Source organism: Jaculus jaculus, chromosome 3 (assembly GCF_020740685.1).
Source record: "Jaculus jaculus isolate mJacJac1 chromosome 3, mJacJac1.mat.Y.cur, whole genome shotgun sequence".
NCBI classification, from domain to species: domain Eukaryota; kingdom Metazoa; phylum Chordata; class Mammalia; order Rodentia; family Dipodidae; genus Jaculus; species Jaculus jaculus.
Genome location: NC_059104.1, coordinates 176678376 through 176699010, shown reverse-complemented (window position 1 = coordinate 176699010; position 20635 = coordinate 176678376). Strand labels below are relative to the sequence as shown.

The 20635-nt window shown below is 37.0% G+C and overlaps 1 protein-coding gene across 4 annotated transcripts in view; it reads left to right on the top strand.

Annotated features, from left to right (window-relative positions):
- The window catches only part of Sbf2 (SET binding factor 2), a 386553-nt gene that overhangs the window by 241881 nt on the left and 124037 nt on the right, over nucleotides 1-20635 (top strand). For all 4 annotated transcript variants that reach the window (XM_045146272.1, XM_045146275.1, XM_045146274.1 and 1 more), the window contains one exon: nucleotides 1350-1499. In XM_045146272.1, the coding sequence (XP_045002207.1) occupies nucleotides 1350-1499 (150 nt within the window). The remainder of the gene's footprint in view (nucleotides 1-1349; nucleotides 1500-20635) is intronic.

Sequence of the window (20635 nt, the reverse complement as noted above, 5' to 3'; positions counted from 1 at the left end):
TCTGGAGTTTGTTTGCAGTGGCTGGAGGCACTGGCATGCCCATTCTTTCTGCCTGTCTCTCCCTCCCTCCCTCCCTCCCTCTCCCTCTCTCTCTCTCTCTCTCTCTCTCTCTCCCCCCCCCCCGTCGCTGTCTCTCTCACTCTCTCTCTCCCTCTCTGCTTACAAATAAATATGTAAATATTTTTTTAAATATGCCTTAAATTTTCTTCCCTACTTGCCAATGAAACTTACTAAATACAATGTAACTTTTTCTTAATGAGTTATAGTCATAGTTCTTAACATCTTTTACGAAGGGTTGGTAAAGCATGTTTCGCTGTTTGCCCTAACCCTAGTGGTCCCTCACCTTTATATGGTTGGTTGGTTGTTTCCTCATTTTTGTATGGTTGAAATGTTGCAGGTTTTCTTCATTTCTCTTGCTTACAGCTTTTTGCATACTGTTTCTTTTCTGTTTTGTTTTGGTATGCTCTGGTTTGTTTGAGGTTTGGGTTTTTGAGAAAGGTTTTCCTTTCCAATCTGTGCTGGCCTTAAGCTCTCAGTCCTCCTGCCTTAGCCTCCAAAGTGCTGGGGTATTAGTATGTGATGTCATACCCAGCTTTACATGCTCTTTCTCATAGCTGCCTCAAACATGATTATACTCTCCTACTCTAAGATTTTTTTCCTTCTTTCTCATTCATGCCTTTGTTCTGTTCCTTTAGGTTGTTCCAAATTAAATAAACTATTTCTATTATAACATGCAAATGCCTTATGTGATGAACTAAAGGAGACATTCTGGAGTGTTCTTATGAGAGAATTTTAATGCCTGTACCTAGAGATTATTTCTGTTGCTTTAAGTTTTTTTTTCTTTCTTTATTATGATAATGAAGTAAGGAGACATCTAAGGTTGTGGAAGTTTTCACTCAGACATTAAAACTGAATACTAATGAAATAGCTGACCAGCTTAAACATACAAAATCATTTGTGCTTTATGTCATTTTAATTTTTCTTTTATTATGCCTTGGACATTTGGCCAGTTATAGAAACATCTAAGTGCTTGTAGCTTTGAGTCATGCTCTGAAGCAGCAGTTTGGCTACTAAAGTTCTGTCAAATCTAAGAAAAAAAATTCAGTTTAATATTTTTTTATGTAAGCTACTTGTATTTATTTTTCTCATTTGTTTATAAATAAAAATGAGTACATATTTTCTGTTGGTTTTAATGAATAATAGTGAATCATTTCTTCCTCGAAATTTAATTCTGCTACCAACTTTTTAAAATACTTGACAGGATGTATTTGAATTTTCAATGTAGTTGTTTAAAGGTTACTTTTTTTCCAACAGTATCCTTTTGTCACTTATAATGCTCTTCTTCTCAGACCCTTCCTGCTGCCTTGAGGGCCCTTAAAGGAAAGGCAGCAAGACAGTGTCTCACTGATGAACTGGGTTTGCATGTCCAGCAAAACCGGGCAATATTGGACCATCAGCAGTTTGATTATATAATAAGGATGATGAATTGTACTCTACAGGTAAGTTTTAGTCCTTTTGTTGTTGTTGTTGCTTTTTTCATGGTAGGGTCTCACTCTAGCCCAAGCTGTCCTGAAACTCACTCTGTCATCTGAGGCTGTCCTCAAGCTCACAGTGATCCTCCTACCTCAGCCTCTTAAGTGCTGATTAATGGTCTGTGCTACCATGCCCTGTCAAATTCTTGTTATTTCTTAGTCTCAGCTGAGAGCCAATATCCATAGAAACACTCACCAGTTGACATAAATTATAAATTATCTATTGGTATTCTCCCAAAAAGTACTATTTTATCTTATGAATTTTACACATAAACCAGTTCTTTAAAAATGAAAAGTCAATAGCCAGGCATGGTCATGCACACCTTTAATCCCAGTACTCGAGTGGCAGAGGTAGGAGGATCACCATGAGTTCGAGGCCACCCTGAGACTTCATAGTGAATTCCAGGTCAGCCTGGGCTAGCATGAGACCCTACCTTGAAAAAACAGAAAAAAAATAAAGAAAAGTCAACTTTAAGGCATTAAGTTATATATTACTAAATATCTGTAATCACATCTCTCGGTTGTATTATTAAGGCAGAGATCAATTAATAGTAAATAATGCAAATGATAAATTATTTGCTAAGTGCTTTATATATGTAAAAACAAAAGAAATTATTGCTAGTGGGCTTCAAGATAGGTGTACAACCATCCCACAAAATAGCGATGACTTAAAATAACAGACGCAAATTCTTTGGGCTCCTTGTTACAGATGTTCTATGGCATTGCCATCCTATTCTCTAACTGTTGAAATTTCAAAATTGTTAGACTCCAGGGGAAGTAAATAAAACACATGTTAAATAATAATATATTAGAAAACAAGAATCATAGGATATCATTGGCAATAAAACATGTAGATGAAAGATTCCTAAATAAATAAGAAAATATACCATATGTATGGATTGAAAGACCTCATATAATAAAAATACCAGTGTTCTTCAAAATAATCCACTGAAGTGACATAATTCCTATCAGAATCTCAAGTAGATTAAAATTTTACCTCTAATGGAAAAGAATAAACCATGGAGACTTGCTTTGTCAGACATATTTTAAAAAATTAGGGGCTAGAGAGATGGCTTAGTGGTTAAAGCACTTGTCTGCGAAGCCTAAGGACCCATGTTTGATTCCCCAAATCCCGTGTAAGTCAGACACACAAGGTGATGCATACACCAGGTGTTTTTTTGTCACGCAAGGTGGTGCACCCATCTGGACTTAAATTGCAAAGGCTGGTGCACCAGTTCTCTCTCCTCCCCTCATTAAAACAAACAAACAAAAAAAAAAAAAAAACTATGTGACTTTTAATGATGAAAATAGTATAGAATTGGCACAATAATCATAATCAGATTGACCAGTAGAAGAGAATACAGAGCCCAAAAACAGATATTCACATACACAGAAATGTGATTTATAGAAAAATGATATATAAGAAAGTAGCAAAATGTTTAGTAAGTAGTGGTGGGATAGTTGGATGACCACATAGAGATACCACTGGCACAAATATAAGCATGCCTCGCACTCTGTATACAGATATCAGTTCCACTTGTATTAAAAACTGAGACTGAGGAGAGGGAATTTGTGAAGGGGAAAGTGGGGAAGAGGGATATCATGGTTTATTGTCTATAATTATGGAAATTATCTACAAAGCTTTCGAAATCTGAAAAAAATAAAAACTGCTGCAATTAAAAAAAAAAAAACGTAAAAGACCAAAAAGCAGAGCCTAAAATATTGCAAGCATAATACAGGAGATAGTATTATGACTCAGATAGGGAAGGATTTGTCAAACAACTGTAGTGTCAGTCATAAAAGATTAATTGACTACATTAAAATTAAGAACTTCTATTCATCGTACATATATAAAATCAGGCTGGAGATATGGTTCAGTGATTAAAGCACTTGCCAACAAAGCCTAAGGACCCACATAAAGCCAGATACCCAAGGTGGTGTAAGTGTCTGGAATTTGTTTGCAGTGGCTAGGAGGCCCTTGTGCACCCACTGTATCTGCCTCTGCCTCGTTCTTTCTCAAATTAATACATAAAATGTTAATATATATTTTTGTATATTTTATCATGTATAAATATATTTGTGTGTGTGTGTGTGTGTGTGTGTGTGTGTCCTATTATAGTAGTACATACCTGTGATCCCAGCACTCAGGAGGCTAAGGGCATTCTGACTCAGAGATAAGCCTGATTTACATACTGATCTACATACATACATATTAAATTAAAAAACACATGGTGCAGAGATTGCTCAGTGGTTAAGTCATTTGCCTATGAAGCCTAACAACCCAGGTTCTCTTTCCCAGTACCCACATAATGCCAGATGCACAAAGTGATGCAGGCATCTGGAGTTAATTTACAGTGTCTAGAGGCACTGGTGTGCCCACACACACTCATACTCTCTCTTTCCCTCCCCCCCCCTCTGTCATCTCTGTATCACTCTGCTTACAAATAAATAAAATATTTTTTAAAAAAATATAAAAGCAAACAAACAATAAAACCCAAGCAAGTAAGAATATAAACATCAGAGTGACAGATTTTTGCAAAGCAAATACCTACCAACAGGTTTGTACATACATGTAATGATACTCTTGTTAGTTACTTTACTAGTGGCTGTGACCAAATATCTGATAAGAATCACCTTAAGGAAGGATGGAAGGAGGGAGGGAAGGTTCATTTCAGTTTGCAGTTCAGGGGTCCAGTCTGTCAGGGTGGGGAAGGCATGGGAAAGCCTGCTGGTTACACTGCATCTGTGGTCAGGAATAGAGAGAACAGGAAGTCGAGCAGGAAGCACTTTTAAAATGAGCTAAACATGAAATAAACACTCCATTTGTTTAACAAGAATATGAAAGGCTGATCTAAAAAAGATGATCTGTCAAGCATGGTGGTGCACACCCTTAATTCCAGCACTCAGGAGGCATAGGTAGGATTGCTGTGAATTCAAGGCCAGCCTGAGACTACATAGTGAATTCCAGTTCAGCCTTGGCTAGACCGAGACACTACCTCATTAAAATAAAGATGATCTATACCAGTAATTGAAGTTATACACACTAAACCACATAGTGAGATAGCCTTTCATATTTAGTATTGGCAAAATCTTAAAAGTCAGGTCATATCAAGTATTGACAAGGTTATGGAATATGTAAACTATGCTGGTGAATGTGTAAATTAGTACAACTATATGAGAAAATTTTGTAAGGAATTGCCTCAGAAAAATGAAGAATGAGGGCTGGAGATATGGCTTAGTGGTTAAGTGCTTACCTGTAAAGCCTAAGGACCCCGGTTCGAGGCGCCATTCCCCAGGACCCACATAAGCCAGATGCACAAGGTGGCACATGCATCTGGAGTTCGTTTGCAGTGGCTAGAGGCCCTGGTGCACCCATTCTCTCTCCCTCTCTCTGTCTTTCTTCCCCATCTCTTTCTGTCTCTGTCTGTTGCTCTCAAATAAATAAAAATAAACAAATTTTTTTAAATGAAGAATGAAATTGAAGACACTAGAAGATGGAAAGACCTCCTCCTATGCCCATGTATTGGAAAAAAAATAACATTGTAAAAGTGCTATCTTACCAAAGCAATCTACAGAGTCACTCACTGTAATCCCACTGCCATTCTTCACAGAAAGAGAGAGGGAAAAAAAAACTAATGTTAGATGGAGACAAGAGGATCAAAATTCAAAGCCATGCTCAGCTATATAGCAAGTTGGAAACCATCCTGAGTTACATGAAACTCTGTCTCAAAAACAAAATTACAACTCACAAAATTTATATGAAGCCCAGGTAGCCAAAGCATTTCTGAACAAAAATAAATAAATAAATAAAACTGAAGGTTTCACCATTCCCGATTTCAAATTATACTACAGAAGCATAGTAGCATAACCAGTAGCCAAAACAGCATGATACTAACATAAAAATTTCCATATAAATTAGTGAAATACTCTGTGTGTCTCTCCCTTTATCTCTCAAATAAAAAATTTATTTTCTAAAAAAGGAAAGGGCTGGAAAGATGGCTTAGCAGTTAAGGCATTTGTCTGCAAAGCCAAAGGATCCTGGTTTGATTCTCCAGGACCCACGTGAGTCAGATGCACAAGGGGGCACATGCACCTGGAGTTTGTTTAGAGTGGCAGAAGGCCCTGACATGCCCGTTCTCTCCCTCCCTCCCTCCCTCCTTCCCTCCCTCCTTCCTTTCCTCCCTCCCTCTCTCTCTCTCTCTCTCTCTTCCCCCCCCATTTGTCACCCCTCTTTCTCCCCCCTCTTTCTCTGTATCAAAGAAGTAAGTAATATATATTTTAAGAAGAAAAGAAAAAGCTATCTTTCTCCTAAGCCATATTAATACAGCATTAAAGAAAAGACAACCTCTTCAACAAATGGTGCTGGAAAAGCTGGCTGTGTACCTATAGAAGAATGAAACTGGCTGGAGAAATGGCTTAGCGGTTAAAGTACTTGTCTCTAAAACCTAAGGACTCAGGTTCAACTCCCCAGAACCCGTTAGCCAGACACACAAGGTCACGCATGCACATAAGGTTATGCATGCGCCCAAGGTGGCACACACATCTGGAGTTCAGTTGCAGTGGCTAGAGATCCTAGCATGCCAGGTCCCACCCTCTTCATCCCCTCCCCCCTTTCTCTCTCTCTTGCTCACTAATTTAAAAAAAAAAAAGATTTAAACTTGACCCCTGTCTCTCATCCTGCACAAAAATTAACCCCTAATGGATGTAAAACCTAAAACACTGAAACTATTAGAGGAAAAAGTAGGAAAAATGATTCAATATACGTATAGGTAAGGATTTCCTGAACAACTACTCCGGAAATACTGCCAAAAGTTAATAAATGGGACCTCATAGAATTAAAAAGCTTTTACATTGCAAGGTGAACAATCACATGATGAGACAGCCTACAGAATGTTAAAAAATCTTTGCTTCCTATACATCTGTCAGAGAATTAATATCGAGAATATACAATGATTTCAAAAAATAATCAAGGTACACACCTTTAATCCTAGCACTTGGGAGGCAGAGGTAGGAGGAGTACTGTGAGTTCAAGGCCAGCCTGGGACTACAGAGTGAGTTCCAAGTCAGCCTGGCCTAGCATGTGACTCTACCTCAAAAAATAAATAAATAAATAAATATAAACAAGAAATCAACCTATTTAGTAAATGGGCTAATTAAATGAACAGACAGTTCTTTAAAAATGAAATACAAATGACCAATAAGCATAAAAAAAATGTTCAACTCTACTACTTCACTATCCTTCAGAGAATGCAAATCAAAGCTACACTAGGATTCCAATGTACTCCACTGAGAATGGCAATTAATAAGAAAACAAAAAATGCTGACTGGGATGTAGACAAAAGGGGACATTTATTTACTACTGGTCAGAAAATAACTAGCTTAGCTTTGCTTTAAAACCTAAAAATAGGACTGGAGGGATGGCTTAGCAATTAAGGCACTTGCCTGCAAAGCCAATGGACCCAGGTTCAATTCCCCAGGACCCACACAGCCCAGATGCACAAGGTGGCACATTCATCTGGAGTTTGTTTGCAACAGCTGAAAGCCCTGATACACCTATTCTCTCCCTCTCTCATCCTCTCTCTCTCTCTCAAGTAAGTAAAATAAATTTAAAAAAAAACTAAACTAAAATTATATCTATTATATGACCTAGCTATACCACTCCTGAGGATTTATCTTGAAGGATTTTAAGTCAACATATCATAGAGATACTTGAACATCAGTGTTATTGCACTATTCATAATAGCTGAGTTTTGGAACTAACCCAGGAATGTAAGAATTGAGGAGTAGATAAAACAAAATGTCACATATACATACATGCTGTAGTTAGTACTGTGCTGCATTCAGTGGCATGTTGCTGAGACAAGCAACAACAGTGGATGGGAGGAAGGGTTTTATTCCGGCTTACAAATCCAGGGGAAATTTCATCAATGACAGAAGCTGGCTTCCTTTCATAAATCCAAGGTGAAAGAAAAACAAAAAACAAAGCCGGTCGTGGTGGTGCACGCCTTTAATCCCAGCACTCGGGAGGCAGAGGTAGGGGGATTGCAGTGAGTTTGAGGCCACCCTGAGACTCCATAGTGAATTCCAGGTCATCCTGGGCTAGAGCAAGACCCTACCTCGAAAAAATAAATAAACAGCCAGCAAACACCAATTAAAAAAAAAAAAATGCACCATAACAGTTCAAACTGCTCTCTCTCTCCTTCTCCACACACCTTTAGTTTGGAATTCAGATTTAACCCCAGTGACACACCTTAGGGCTGAACTCCAGGATCCACCTCCAGTGACATGCCCTCTCTAGCAAAAATCTGCCTGCTAGGGGCTGAAATTACAAACCCAATTTTAATAAAACATCTGAGTTTCTGTCTGTCTCTCAAATAAATTTTAAAAGCATATAACATCTATAGGTATTTAGTGATAATGACATAACTAGCAAATCTATAAAGAAAATCAAGATAGGACTGTGGGACTGAGAATGTAGCTTAGTGATACAGTGCCTGCTTAGCATGTAGGAGACCATGTAGACATTCAGAACAAACTAAATATTACCTTTAGGGTATTGATTACTTTAGTTATGGTCTCTTTTTTGGGAGAAACACATCGATTATTGATATAAACAAAAAAAAAACACTTCTGTTATTAGTAAGTGATTATAATAGTTACCTTCTCATTAATTTTCTGGAACAATTATTGTCTTGTTGCTGGGACAAAACACTAAGAAGCAGCTTATGGGGAGGAAAAGGTTATTCCAGCTTTAAGGGAAAGTTTCACCATGGTAAAGAACACAGCAAGATATCATACATTGCTATATCAGCTGAGAGTAAGCAGCAAGAGTGAACTAGCTAGCACTGGCAGGGAGGACTGAATTAAAATCAAGGTCCACTCTAGACAAACCTCCTCCAGCAAGGCTTCACCTCCCGCAAAGGCTCCATCAGCTGGGGAGAGAGCATGAGGCTTAATTATCAGCACATAAAACTATAGGGGACATGGGCAATGGTACTTGCATAAAGTATAATGTGATTTATTTTTTACCTGTAGTTACATATATATGTGTGTGAAGATGACAGTAAAACCCTGGAAGTCCTTACTCCTGGCAGAAGGATCAGGAGAGTTTTGACTTCCTCTCTCTGCTTGAATGACACATAACTGAATTATATTCAAAAATTATAAGCATACCTTAGTTTTCAAATTTGACAAAGGTTTTTCATTTTATGGAAAGGAATTTTTGAGCACCCATATGAAAAAATAAACTATAATAAATGTGTTCTTTATTACCAATTTGGGATTATTACTATTTCTGTTCTTGTTGAAAAACACACATTTAGGGACTTAACATGACGTTCTGAAGTTTTTATAAAAGCATAGAATTTCAAAACAGAGAAGCCAGACATCTGTGTTTATGCTTTAAAAAGGAAAAATTAACTAAATGAACTAATTTTTAGTTAGTGATTCAAAAACTTTAGTAATCTACTTTTCGTGACCTAGAAGTTATTCTGTCTTTCTTGTCCTCCAGGGAAATTTAAGTGGAACATGAGTACTGCCAATGGCTGTTTTGTTTATCAAGTTTCTTCACAGCCAAGACAAATCTTTTTCCAGCACTAGTTTGTGCCAGATATAAATTAATTCCTACATATCTCATTTCAAACAACTGATCATATTTTAATATTTTTTGAAATAAAGGTTACTAAAAATTCTATCTAAAGTTATTAACTCTATAATTTGTAAGCTACAATGTTCTTTATTATGTTAAGATCTTAGGTAATGTCTCCTGATAGTAAATTATGACTTGAAAACTATATGTAATGAGGAACCCTGTCATCAACATAGAAGTAATCTTAGAAAATTATAAATAAGCATAAACTATGACTTTGATATGGTTTCTCCCAAGAAAGCAAAGGAAGTCTCCAGATACACCCTGTCTTACTGAGAAAAGAACAAATAGAACAAACCAATCCTGAGCAGCCACAGTTGCTAAGACCAGATTTTATCGGCACAGTTAAACTTGGAGTTCTATAAACTGTGGTTAGCTACTTGAACTGAAACTTTCATGTCTAGGCTGGAACACTGAAGAAGAATAAAGAAGTCCCTATCCAATAACATGCCCTTCACCTTTGCCTCCAGGAGAACTAATTGTAAATCTTTTTTGACTAATGTACCCCCTAGTTTAAGTAATCAGGATTCCCCAGATTAAGTATAATAAAATATGAACTCAAAATTTTAAAATGACAAAATTCAGAAATGGTCCAGTATGAATCACTTCCAGGAAAAACCAATGACATATTTAGAACTCCCTCACCCAAACTATATATTTCAATTAGCCAATTTGAATATATAATAATTAAAATAAGTAAATAAAAGATTAAATGTGAAAAAGCCAATAGCAGTTGACTAGCCAAAAGTGGCCAGATAATATAAAATCATTAAAAGGAAAAACTCAGAAGTCATGATCAATTTAATATTATTAAGATACAAGTTAATCATTTGTAAATTAAAGTATATATTAAATCAAAATCATAGGTAATTTTTTTCTAGAAATTTTCAAACTGATTCTAAAACCAATACGGAAATTCAGAGGCCTTTTCAAAAAGGAGAAAGGCTAGAGCAGTAAATTGCTCAGTGGTTAAAGGCACTTGCTGCAAAGCCTGATGACCTGGGTTTGATTCCCCAGTACCAGTGTAAAGCCAGATACACAGAGTGGCATATGCATCCAGAGGTTGTTTGCAGTGGCAAGAGGCCCTGGCATGCCCATACTCATTGATACTCTCTCCCTCTACCTCCCTCCCTCTACCCTTCCCTCCCTCTGTTTTCTGCTGCTTGAAAATAAATAATAAAAAAAAATTATAAAAGGATAATTTTAGAGGATCTGATTTCAAAATTTACTATCAACCCACAACAACAGGACATTGTTGTATTGACATAAACACCAGTGAATAGGTCTGTGGAAAAGAACAATCAGCAATAGACCCATATGTATTACATTTTTCACAAAGCCATTGAAGGACTGCAGTAGGGAAATAAAGGAGTTTTTTCTTGCAAATAGTGTTAGAATATCTAGATAATTGTAGGAATACTGACTCTATATCAGAATTTGAGATAGATCTTAGACATAAATTGTAGGCTGTAAAATTGATCACTAAATATTCTTTGAGATGAGGTCTTGTTAGATTTGCCCAGGTTGGCTATGAGGTCATGATATTTCTCAGTACCTTAGACATGTGGATCACCACACCCACCCCAGAATTTAAGGGTGTTTGTTGCAGCACTGAATATCAAACATAGGCCCTCGTATAAGCTAAGCAAGTGCTCTTCTACTGAGCTTGTGCCCCAGCTCCAATTCAGTATTGTATAGATTACTAGATTTATTATTTTATTTTATTTTATTTATTTATGGTACTGGGGACTGAGCCTTGGGCATGCTGGTCAATAATTGTACCACTGTGATATATTCCCAAGCCCTGTGTTACTTGATTTTGAATGGAGGACTTCTCACATGCTGGACATATACCCTGTGTCTTTAGGCTACATTCATCTCACTTCCCCATGAAATCTAGAGGAAAATATGGCTTGGAAATGAGCAACAATTTCAGTTCACAGAAAGCAGTAGCTAACAATGAAAAATTGATGGGCTTTTTTATAATTTAAATTTGTGTTCATCACAGACTGGGAAGATGGATCAGCAGTTAAAGGTGCTTGTTTGCAAAGACTGCTGACCCAGATTCAGTTTCCAAGTTGCTCATGTAAGCCATATACAAAAAGTAGCAAAAGTGATTGGTGTTCATTGCAGAAGCAAAAGGCTCTGACATTCTCCTCTCCCATCACATACACATGACACACATGCAAATAAATTATGTACTTATTTATTTGAGAAAGAGAGAATGGGTGCACAAGTGCCCGTAGCCACTGCAGTTGAACTCCAGATACATATACCACCTTGTACATCTGGCTTATGTGGGCACTGGGGACTCAAACGTGGGTCCTTAGACTTTGCAGGCAAGCACCTTAACCACTAAGCCAATCTCTCTAGCCCATAAATTATACTTTTTAAATATAAATAAATTTCTGCCAGGCATGCTAGCACACGCCTTTAATCCCAGCACTTGGAAGGCTCCTGCTGTTAGTGCAGGAGCATAAGAACTATACCTGGCACCTTAAACAACTACCCTGAAGATATTAAAAACATGGATTTACACAGCTAAGAACAGTGCAGATAATTAGAAAATCCACGCATCAGATCAACTCAAGATGCAAAAATCTCTGCATTATAATGCAAGAATAAAAAAAGACAGTATAATTCTACCAAAAATTATTAATCTGTCAGATATGACCTCTAGTGAGACTGATTTAGATGAAATGCCTGACAAAGATTTATTTTAAAAATGATTATATCTATGTTTGAAGATATCAGAGGAATCAAAGAAGAAAACAAGCTCCAGAAGAAGAACATAGGAAACCAACTTAATGATGTAAGGAGGTCAACACAAGACATGAGTAAGGAAATAGAAATAATGAAAAAATGCCAATCAGAAATACTAGAAATGAAAAACAGAGCAAGTAAAATATAAAACTCTGTAGAAAGTCTTACCAGTAGAATGGATTAAGGAGAGGACAGAATATCTAAACTATAAGACCAGGTGCTACAGTCCAACAAGGAGAAAGACAAATTAAATAGAAAGGAATGAATGGGAATTTCAAGACATTTGGGAAACTATGAAGACATAAAACAGAATTCAGGGAATAGTAGAAGGAGAAGAATTTCACTCCAGAGGAACAGTAGGTGTTCTCAACAAAATCATAGAAGAAAATTTCTCCAAAATGGTAAGGAGATGCCAAGGCAGATGCAGAAAGCCTTTAGAATGTCAAACAGACAAAATCAGAAAAGAACCTCTCACCACCATATTATAATTAAGCTACAAAACACAAAAACCAAAGAAAATATATTGAAAGCAGTTAGAGAGAAAAATCAAATCACTTATATAGAAAAACCCATCGGGATAAAAGATTACTCAACATGAACTTTAAAAACCATAAGGTCTTAGAATAATGTATTACAAACTCTGAAAGATAACTGTCAGCCAAGATGACTATCCAGCAAAGCTATCTATCCAAATTGATGGAGAAATAAGGATATTCCACAACAAAAACAGTTAAAGAAATATGTGACCACTAAACCAGTTCTATAGAAAATACTTGAAAGGATCCTCCATACTGAAAAGAAAGAAAAGCACACACATAAGGAAACAGGAAAAAATAAACCATACTCAAGTATAGTCAACAGAGTGTAAAGGGAAAACCAGAACTACAAAACAAGAAGAATGGCAAGAGTAAATGTACACTTTCCAATAATAACTCTTAATATCAATGGCCTCAAAGCCCCAGTCAAAAGACACAGGTTTGCAGACTGGATTAAAAAGCAGGATCCTTCTATTTGTTGCCTCCAGGAAACTCACCTTTTCATAAAAGATAGTCACTATACTAGGGTGAAAGGATGGAAAACAATATTTCAAGCAAATGAGCCTAGAAAATAGCAGGTGCTATCCTAATACCTGACAGAGTAAATGTCAAACCAACATTAGTTAGGAAATATAAAAAAAAAAAAAAAACCACATTGTATTGATTAAAAGAATACTCCAACAGAAGGATATAACAATTCTAAGCAAATATGCACCTAACATGGGGGCTGTCAGTTTCATCAAATAAACACTACTAGAATGATGCTCACATATAATACCAAACTCATTTGTAGTGGGTGACTTCAATACCCCACTCTCATCAAGTGACAGATCATCCCAACAAAGTAAATAAATAGAGAAGCATCTGGATTAAATGAGGTCATAGAACAAATGGACCTAACATATATCAACAGAACATTTCATCCAAATGCTGTAGAATACACATTCTTTTCAGCACCACATGCAACCTTCTCTAAAATAGACCATATGTTAGGACACAAAACAAACCTTAAATACAGGAAAGTTGAAATAATTCTTTTGTACTCTATCTGATTACAGTGGGACTGAACTACAAATCAATGGCAAGAAAAGCTATAGAGCATACATAAAATCATGGAAACTAAACAATACACTACTAAATGATGAATGGGTCAATGAAGAAATTGAGAAGGAAATCAGAAAAGTCATGCACTTAAATAATAATGAGAATACAACATACGAAACCTATGGGACACAATGAGGAAAGTCCTAAGAGGGAAATTTATAGCTTTAAGTATCTGTATTAAGAAATTAGAAAAGTTGCAAGTAAACAACTTAATGTTTCACCTTAAGGCCTTGGAAAAAGAAGAAAACAGCAATCTGAAAATCAGTAGCTGGAAAGAAATAATTACGATGAGAGCAGAAATTAATGAAATAACCCACCCCCCCCCAAAAAAAGAATCAGTGAAACAAAGAGTTGGTTCTTTGAAAGGATAAACAAGATTGATAAACACTTAGCAAACCTTACCAAAAGAAAGAAGAAACACAAATTAGAGATGAAAAAGGCACCATTACAATAGATACCAAAGAAATTCAGAAAATTATAAGGACATACTTTAAGAATATATACTCTACTAAGTTTTAAAATCTGGAGGAAATAGATGATTTCCTAGATTTATATGACCTACCAAAATTAAATCAAGATGATATAAACCACTTAAATAGACCTATAAAAAGTACAGAGACCCAAACAGTTATTAAAGATAAAAAGAATATCCCAACTAAAAAACGGCCAGGCCTATATGGATTACAGGTGAATTTTAGCAGACCTTCATGGAAGAACTAACACCAATGCATCTCAAACTTTTCCGTAAACTAGAAAAGGAAATAATACTATCAAACTCCTTCTATGAAGCCAGAACACCCTGATAACCAAAAATAGACAAAGACAAAACAAAAAAGGAAAATTACAGACCCATCTCCTCATGAACATAAATGCAAAAATTCTCAAGAAAATATTCTTACACAGAATACAAGAATATATCAAAATGATCATTCACCCCAACCAAAAAGGCTTTATCTCAGAGATGTAGGGATGGTTCAACATATGCAAATCAATAAATGTAATACCCTATATAAATGAACTGAAGGACAGAAATCATATGATCATCTCAATAGATGCAGAAAGACATTTGACAAAATCCAACATCTCTTCATGATAAAAGTCCTACAAACGTGGAATAGAAGAAACGTATCTCAACATAATAAAGGCTGTTTATGACAAACCTACAGCCAACATAGTACTAAATGGGGAAAAACTTGAAGCTTTTCCACCAAAATTAGAAACAAGACAAGGGTGTCCACTGTCCCCACTTTTATTTAATATAGTACTGGAAGTCTTAGCTATAGCAGCAAAACACATAAAAGAGATACAAATTGGGGGGAAAAGTGATCAAATTATTATTTTCAGATGATACATGAAGGACCCTAAAGACTCTACCAGAGGCTATTAGAGCTGGTAGACACTTTTAATAACATAGTAGGATACAAAATAAGCACACAGAAATCAGTAGCCTTCCTATTAACTAACAACAGACATGCTGAGACTGAAATCAGGGAATCATTCCCATTCACAATTGCCTCCAAATAAATAATAAAGTAACTTGGAATAACCGTAACCAAGAAAGTTAAGGATCTCTGTAATGAAAACTTCAAAACACTCAACCAAGAAATTGCAGAAGACCCTAGGAAATGGAACGATATCCCATGTTCTTGGATTGGAAGAATCCGTGTTGTGAAAATGTCAATCTTACCAAAAGCAATTCGCACATTTAATACAATCCTCATCAAAATTCCAATGACATTCTTCATGGAAATAAAAAAATCTTAAAATCATTTGGAAGCACAAAAGACCTCAAATATCCAAAACAATTTTAAGCAACAAAAATAAGGCTGGTAGTATCACCATACCTTATTTTAACGTATATTACAGAGCCATAGTAACATACTGGTAACATAGTAAATGGTACTGTCACGAAAACAGACATGTAGATCAAGGAACAGAATAGAGGACCCAGATGTAAGTCCAGGCAGCTACAGACACCTGATCTTCAACAAAAAAAAAGTCAATAATATTCGTTGGCGAAAAGAGTGAGGTGTCTCTTCACCCTGCATTAGAGTCAAGGAAACATGTCCCTTTTCACGTAACTTTTTACTTTCTAAGTTAATCAACTTTGGACAAGTTCAGAATTACACACATGTAGTATGCTGCGACTGCCGTGCTCCTGTGCACTAAGAGTCTCTTTGGGACTTTCTCAAACCGTGTTTGTAGAGTTCCATCTCCCTACTGTGTGTGTAGCTGTAGCCCAAAAGTCTTCAACTGGACTTAAATTGTTTAGGTTCATCATTGTGGAACTCAGCTCTGGCATGAAACTACTCTGTTGTGGTTAATTAGGGTATGTTTGAAGAATGACTTCTCTATCAGTAATGCATCAAAAAGCTTCAGCCAAGGTTTTGACCATTGCCATGGCCTCTTGAGACACAACTCTTTAGAGATGAAGTAATGTAGTTTCAGGACACTCTTTCCTAATGTGGTCTGTCATGACTACATACTGAGCTTAACATTGTGTTCTGTAAACTTCATACAACTCACTTCTGGAATCCACACTTGTGGCCAGAGTATTTGCAGGGGATATCTGCCTAGATTGCCACAAAGAGAGACATCCCTTTCTTGTTGATCTTCTAATTGAGCCAGTTGAAATCAGAAATGGAATTTGAAGAGGATTTTGAAAAATAAAAGACATTAGAAATGATTGAGTCTACATTATTTTCTACATGAAGAAAATAAAGCCCACCAAATTGAAACGGTTAGCCCAAGGTCATATTACCATGTAGTAACACCCTAGGGATAAGAACATAGGTCTTGCTGATGTTCAGTCGTGTGCTTGTTCCAGTATTCTGTGATAATAGTGTTGGGTCTCTGTCTTAATTGCCTTTCATTGCTGTGACAAAAGAAAACAACGTAAAAGAAGAAAGGATGTATTTTAGCTCCCAGTCTCAGGGGTTTCAGCCTCTGATTGGTTGGCTCCATTGTTTCTGGACCTTGATGGGGGCAGAACATCATGGGTAAGGGCATAAAAGAAAGTATTCATCTCCTGGTGACCAGCAACCAGATACCAAGAAGAGGCATATATATGGTAATATGAATCAAGACCATGCCCTCCCAAGTGACTTTCTCTAACTAGATCTAACATCCTATAACATCCCATTCAGCTATAATCCATTGATAAAGTTAAGGTCTCATAAGCCAAGAACCTTACCAAAGCCCAAGCTTTGAATACAGGAACCTTCCAGGGACATTCTTATATCAAAATCATAACAGTTCTGTCACTATAATAGCAGTTCTTGGTCTGGGAAGATTACTCATTATTTAAAGGTATTTGCCTACAAAGCCTGATGGTCCGAGTTCAATTCCCCAGTACCCAGATAAAGCCAGATGGACAAAGTGATGCATTTGTCTAGAGTTTGTTTGTAGTTGCAATAGACCCTAGGATACCCATATTCATTCTCTGTATGTCTCAAATAAAAAATATTTATGGGTTGGAGAGATGGCTTAGCAGTTAAGGTGTTTGCCTGCAAAGCCAAAGGACCCAGGTTTGATTCCCCAGGACCCACTTTAGCCAGATGCACAAGGGGCGCACACGTCTGGAGTTCATTTGCAGTGGTTGGAGGCCCTGGCGTGCCCATATTCATCCCCCCCCCCCGTCAAATAAGTAAATAAATAAAAATAATTTTAAAAATATAAGATAGTCCTTCAGATTTAAAGAAAAATATCTATTTAAACTCCTAATTTTTTTACCTTTATTGAGGCAAAGTGGTTTTCTTTTGAAATTTAGTAAGCCTCATTTCTGATGTAGAATCTGTGTGTAAAAGCTAACTGGTGCACATTATAGCTTTAAAGTAATGTCTTGTTGTGTTGAGCTCTCAGCAGCTTCTGGATTTCTGTTTTGGTGCATTCTGACAATCCTTGGTATCTATCTGTCTTCCTCACCCTGGCACAGGTTGGCAGCCTCACCAGGAAAGCAGCACTCTTGCTTATCTTGCCAGTTCCTCTGTGGTTTCACCTAGCTGATGTGCAAGGAGTGGTTTTTCTCCCGTCAGGGAGTCAGCTGTCTTTTCTTGTATTAATAGATTTGGGTTGTCCTTTGTTCTCACTGCCTTCTGGAAAAGAAAAACAGATTCTCCAAAGGAGAGTGAGATCTGCATAGGTTAAGAGAAATGAGCATTTTTAATTTAGAGAGATTTTGATGGGTGGCCTCACTTTTGACCAAAAATTAGTGGGAGCTTCTCGTTGGAGTCCATAATCTTTGTCTCCATAGGATTCTGACTCAGTTCCCAGTTCCAGCTATGGGTTCCTTTCCACTAACTAGATCCCTTAGCCAATCAGAGAACATTGGTTGCCCACCTAGGCTGGGTGCAACCATTGCACAGATGTCTGAGTCTTGTGTGGCTGGTTGCTTTTGTATAGCAGTGTCCTCTGCTTGCTCACCGCTCTGTGGGCCATTTTCCTCCAGCAGCTCATATAGTGCTTCCCAGGAGAACTGGCTTCCTTCCAGATTCCAGCTGGTTCTCTTGGTGTTCTGTTTGCAGTATTTGGTGACTTCGGCATAGCGTCCTACATTTTACCTCAGGCAAGTCAAGTGCTTTGACACAACCCTGTCTTGTTTGGGGGACTTCATAGGTCTCTCCAATCAACAGCTCAAAGTGGGTTGTAACCAATTTCTGGTACTGGCAGTTGCAAGCAAGAACCAAATGTTTTAAGGTTAGGCTTCATCCTACCCTTTCCAGAGCCCTTCTTACCAGACAGTCCCCCCCTACTTCTTTTGAGGGTTATATATTTTACTCTGCTATCCAGGAAGAAGGTTTCTATGGTATCAATTTTGGATTTAGTTTTGTGTGTATCATCTCTTACCCTCTCATCCCCTCTCCCTCCCCCTAAGCCCTTCCATCCCTATTATCTCTCTCGAGCGAGTTACCTGTCAGGTATGCCTAAAACTCAAGCTGTTCCTGATTAAGAACTACACATGAGGGAGAATACGTAGTATTTGTCGTTCTGTACTTGTGAGTGTGCTCATAGGTCATAAGAGTCAGTTATGTTCTGATGGCAATTCTCCCAAACTAATATATATTCAGTGTAATTCCCATTGAAATCCTAGCTGGCACTTTAGTAGAACTTGATTCCAAGATCTATATGGAAATAAGGAGAACCTGAACACCCAAAATAATTTTGAAAACATAAAATTGGAAGACAAATTTCAAATTTACGTTGAAGCTATAATCACAGAATTTTAAGTTTGGGATGGCAGGAAGGGAGAGAAGGAGGGAAAGGAGAGAGTTAAGAACAGGCCTACGTGTGTAAAGATAATTGATTTTTGACAAAGGTTTTGTGGTAATTTTGTGGAAAAAAAAATATGTAAGAAAATGAAATTCAACCTTTACCTCATATGTTTGTAAAATTTAAGTTGTAGACCTAAATGTAAGAGGTTATCCTATAAAAGTTCAGGATAAAACAGAGGAAAAAGCTTTGTGATCTTTGGGGAAAAAGGCAGAGCTTTTAAAACATAAAGGTAAAAAGTGATAAATTGGACTCTATCAACATTTAAAACTTTTGCTGTACCAAAGATACTGTTTAAAATTAAAGTAAAGAGCCGGGCGTGGTGGCGCACACCTTTAATCCCAGCACTTGGGAGGCAGAGGTAGGAGGATCTCCATGAGTTCGAGGCCACCCTGAGATGACATAGTGAATTCCAGGTCAGCCTGAGCTAGAGTGAGACCCTACCTCAAAAAAAAAAAAAAAAAAAGAAATTAATAGAAACCCATACTAGGAGAAAGTAATAGCAAAACACATCTGATGAAAGATATATCTACAAAATATATGGAGAATTATTAAAGTTTATTAATAAAAAACCACTTTTTAAAATTTTTATTAACATTTTCCATGATTATAAAACAAAATCCCATGGTAATAACCTCCCTCCCCTCCCCCATCTCCCCTTTGACATTCCATTCTCCATCATATTACCTCCCATTCTCAATCATTGTACTTATATATATACAATACCAACCTATTAAGTACCCTCCTCCCTTCCTTTCTCTTCCCTTTATATCTCCTTTTTAACTTACTGGCCTCTGCTACTAATTATTTTCCTTCTCACGCAGAAGCCCAATCATCTGTAGCTAGGATCCACATATGTGGGAGAACATGTGGCGCCTGGCTTTCTGGGCCTGGGTTACCTCACTAAGTATAATCCTTTCCAGATCCATCCATTTTTCTGCAAATTTCACAACTTCATTTTTCTTTTCCGCTGAGTAGAACTCCATTGTATAAATGTGCCACATCTTCATTATCCACTCATCAGTTGAGGGACATCTAGGCTGGTTCCATTTCCCAGCTATTATAAATTGAGCAGCAATAAACATGGTTGAGCACGTACTTCTATGGAAATGAGATGAGTCCTTAGGATATATGCCTAGGAGTACTATAGCTGGGTCTATGGTAGGTCAATCTTTAGCTGTTTTAGGAACCTCCACACTGATTTCCACAATGGCTGGACCAGATTGCATTCCCACCAGCAGTGTAGAAGGGTTCCTCTTTTTCCACATCCCCGCCAGCATTTATGATCATTTGTTTTCATGATGGTGGCCAATCTGACAGGAGTGAGATGAAATCTCAATGTAGTTTTAATCTGCATTTCCCTGGTGACTAGTGATGTAGAACATTTTTTTAGATGCTTATATGCCATTCGTATTTCTTCCTTTGAGAATGCTCTGTTTAGCTCCATAGCCCATTTTTTGATTGGCTTGTTTGATTCCTTATAATTTAACTTTTTGAGTTCTTTGTATATCCTAGATATTAATCCTCTATCAGATATATAGCTGGCGAAGATTTTTTCCCATTCCGTAGGTTGCCTCTTTGCTTTTTTCACTGTGTCCTTTGCAGTGCAAAATCTTTGTAATTTCATGAGGTCCCAGTGATTAATCTGTGAAAAAAACACATTTTTTAATTGATAGAAAAGTTGAACAGATCACAGATGGTAAAAAAAAAGAAAAACATTAAAATATATGCAGTAGTTTAGCTACTGCAGAAACATAAATCAAGCCAGGCATGGTAGTACACAC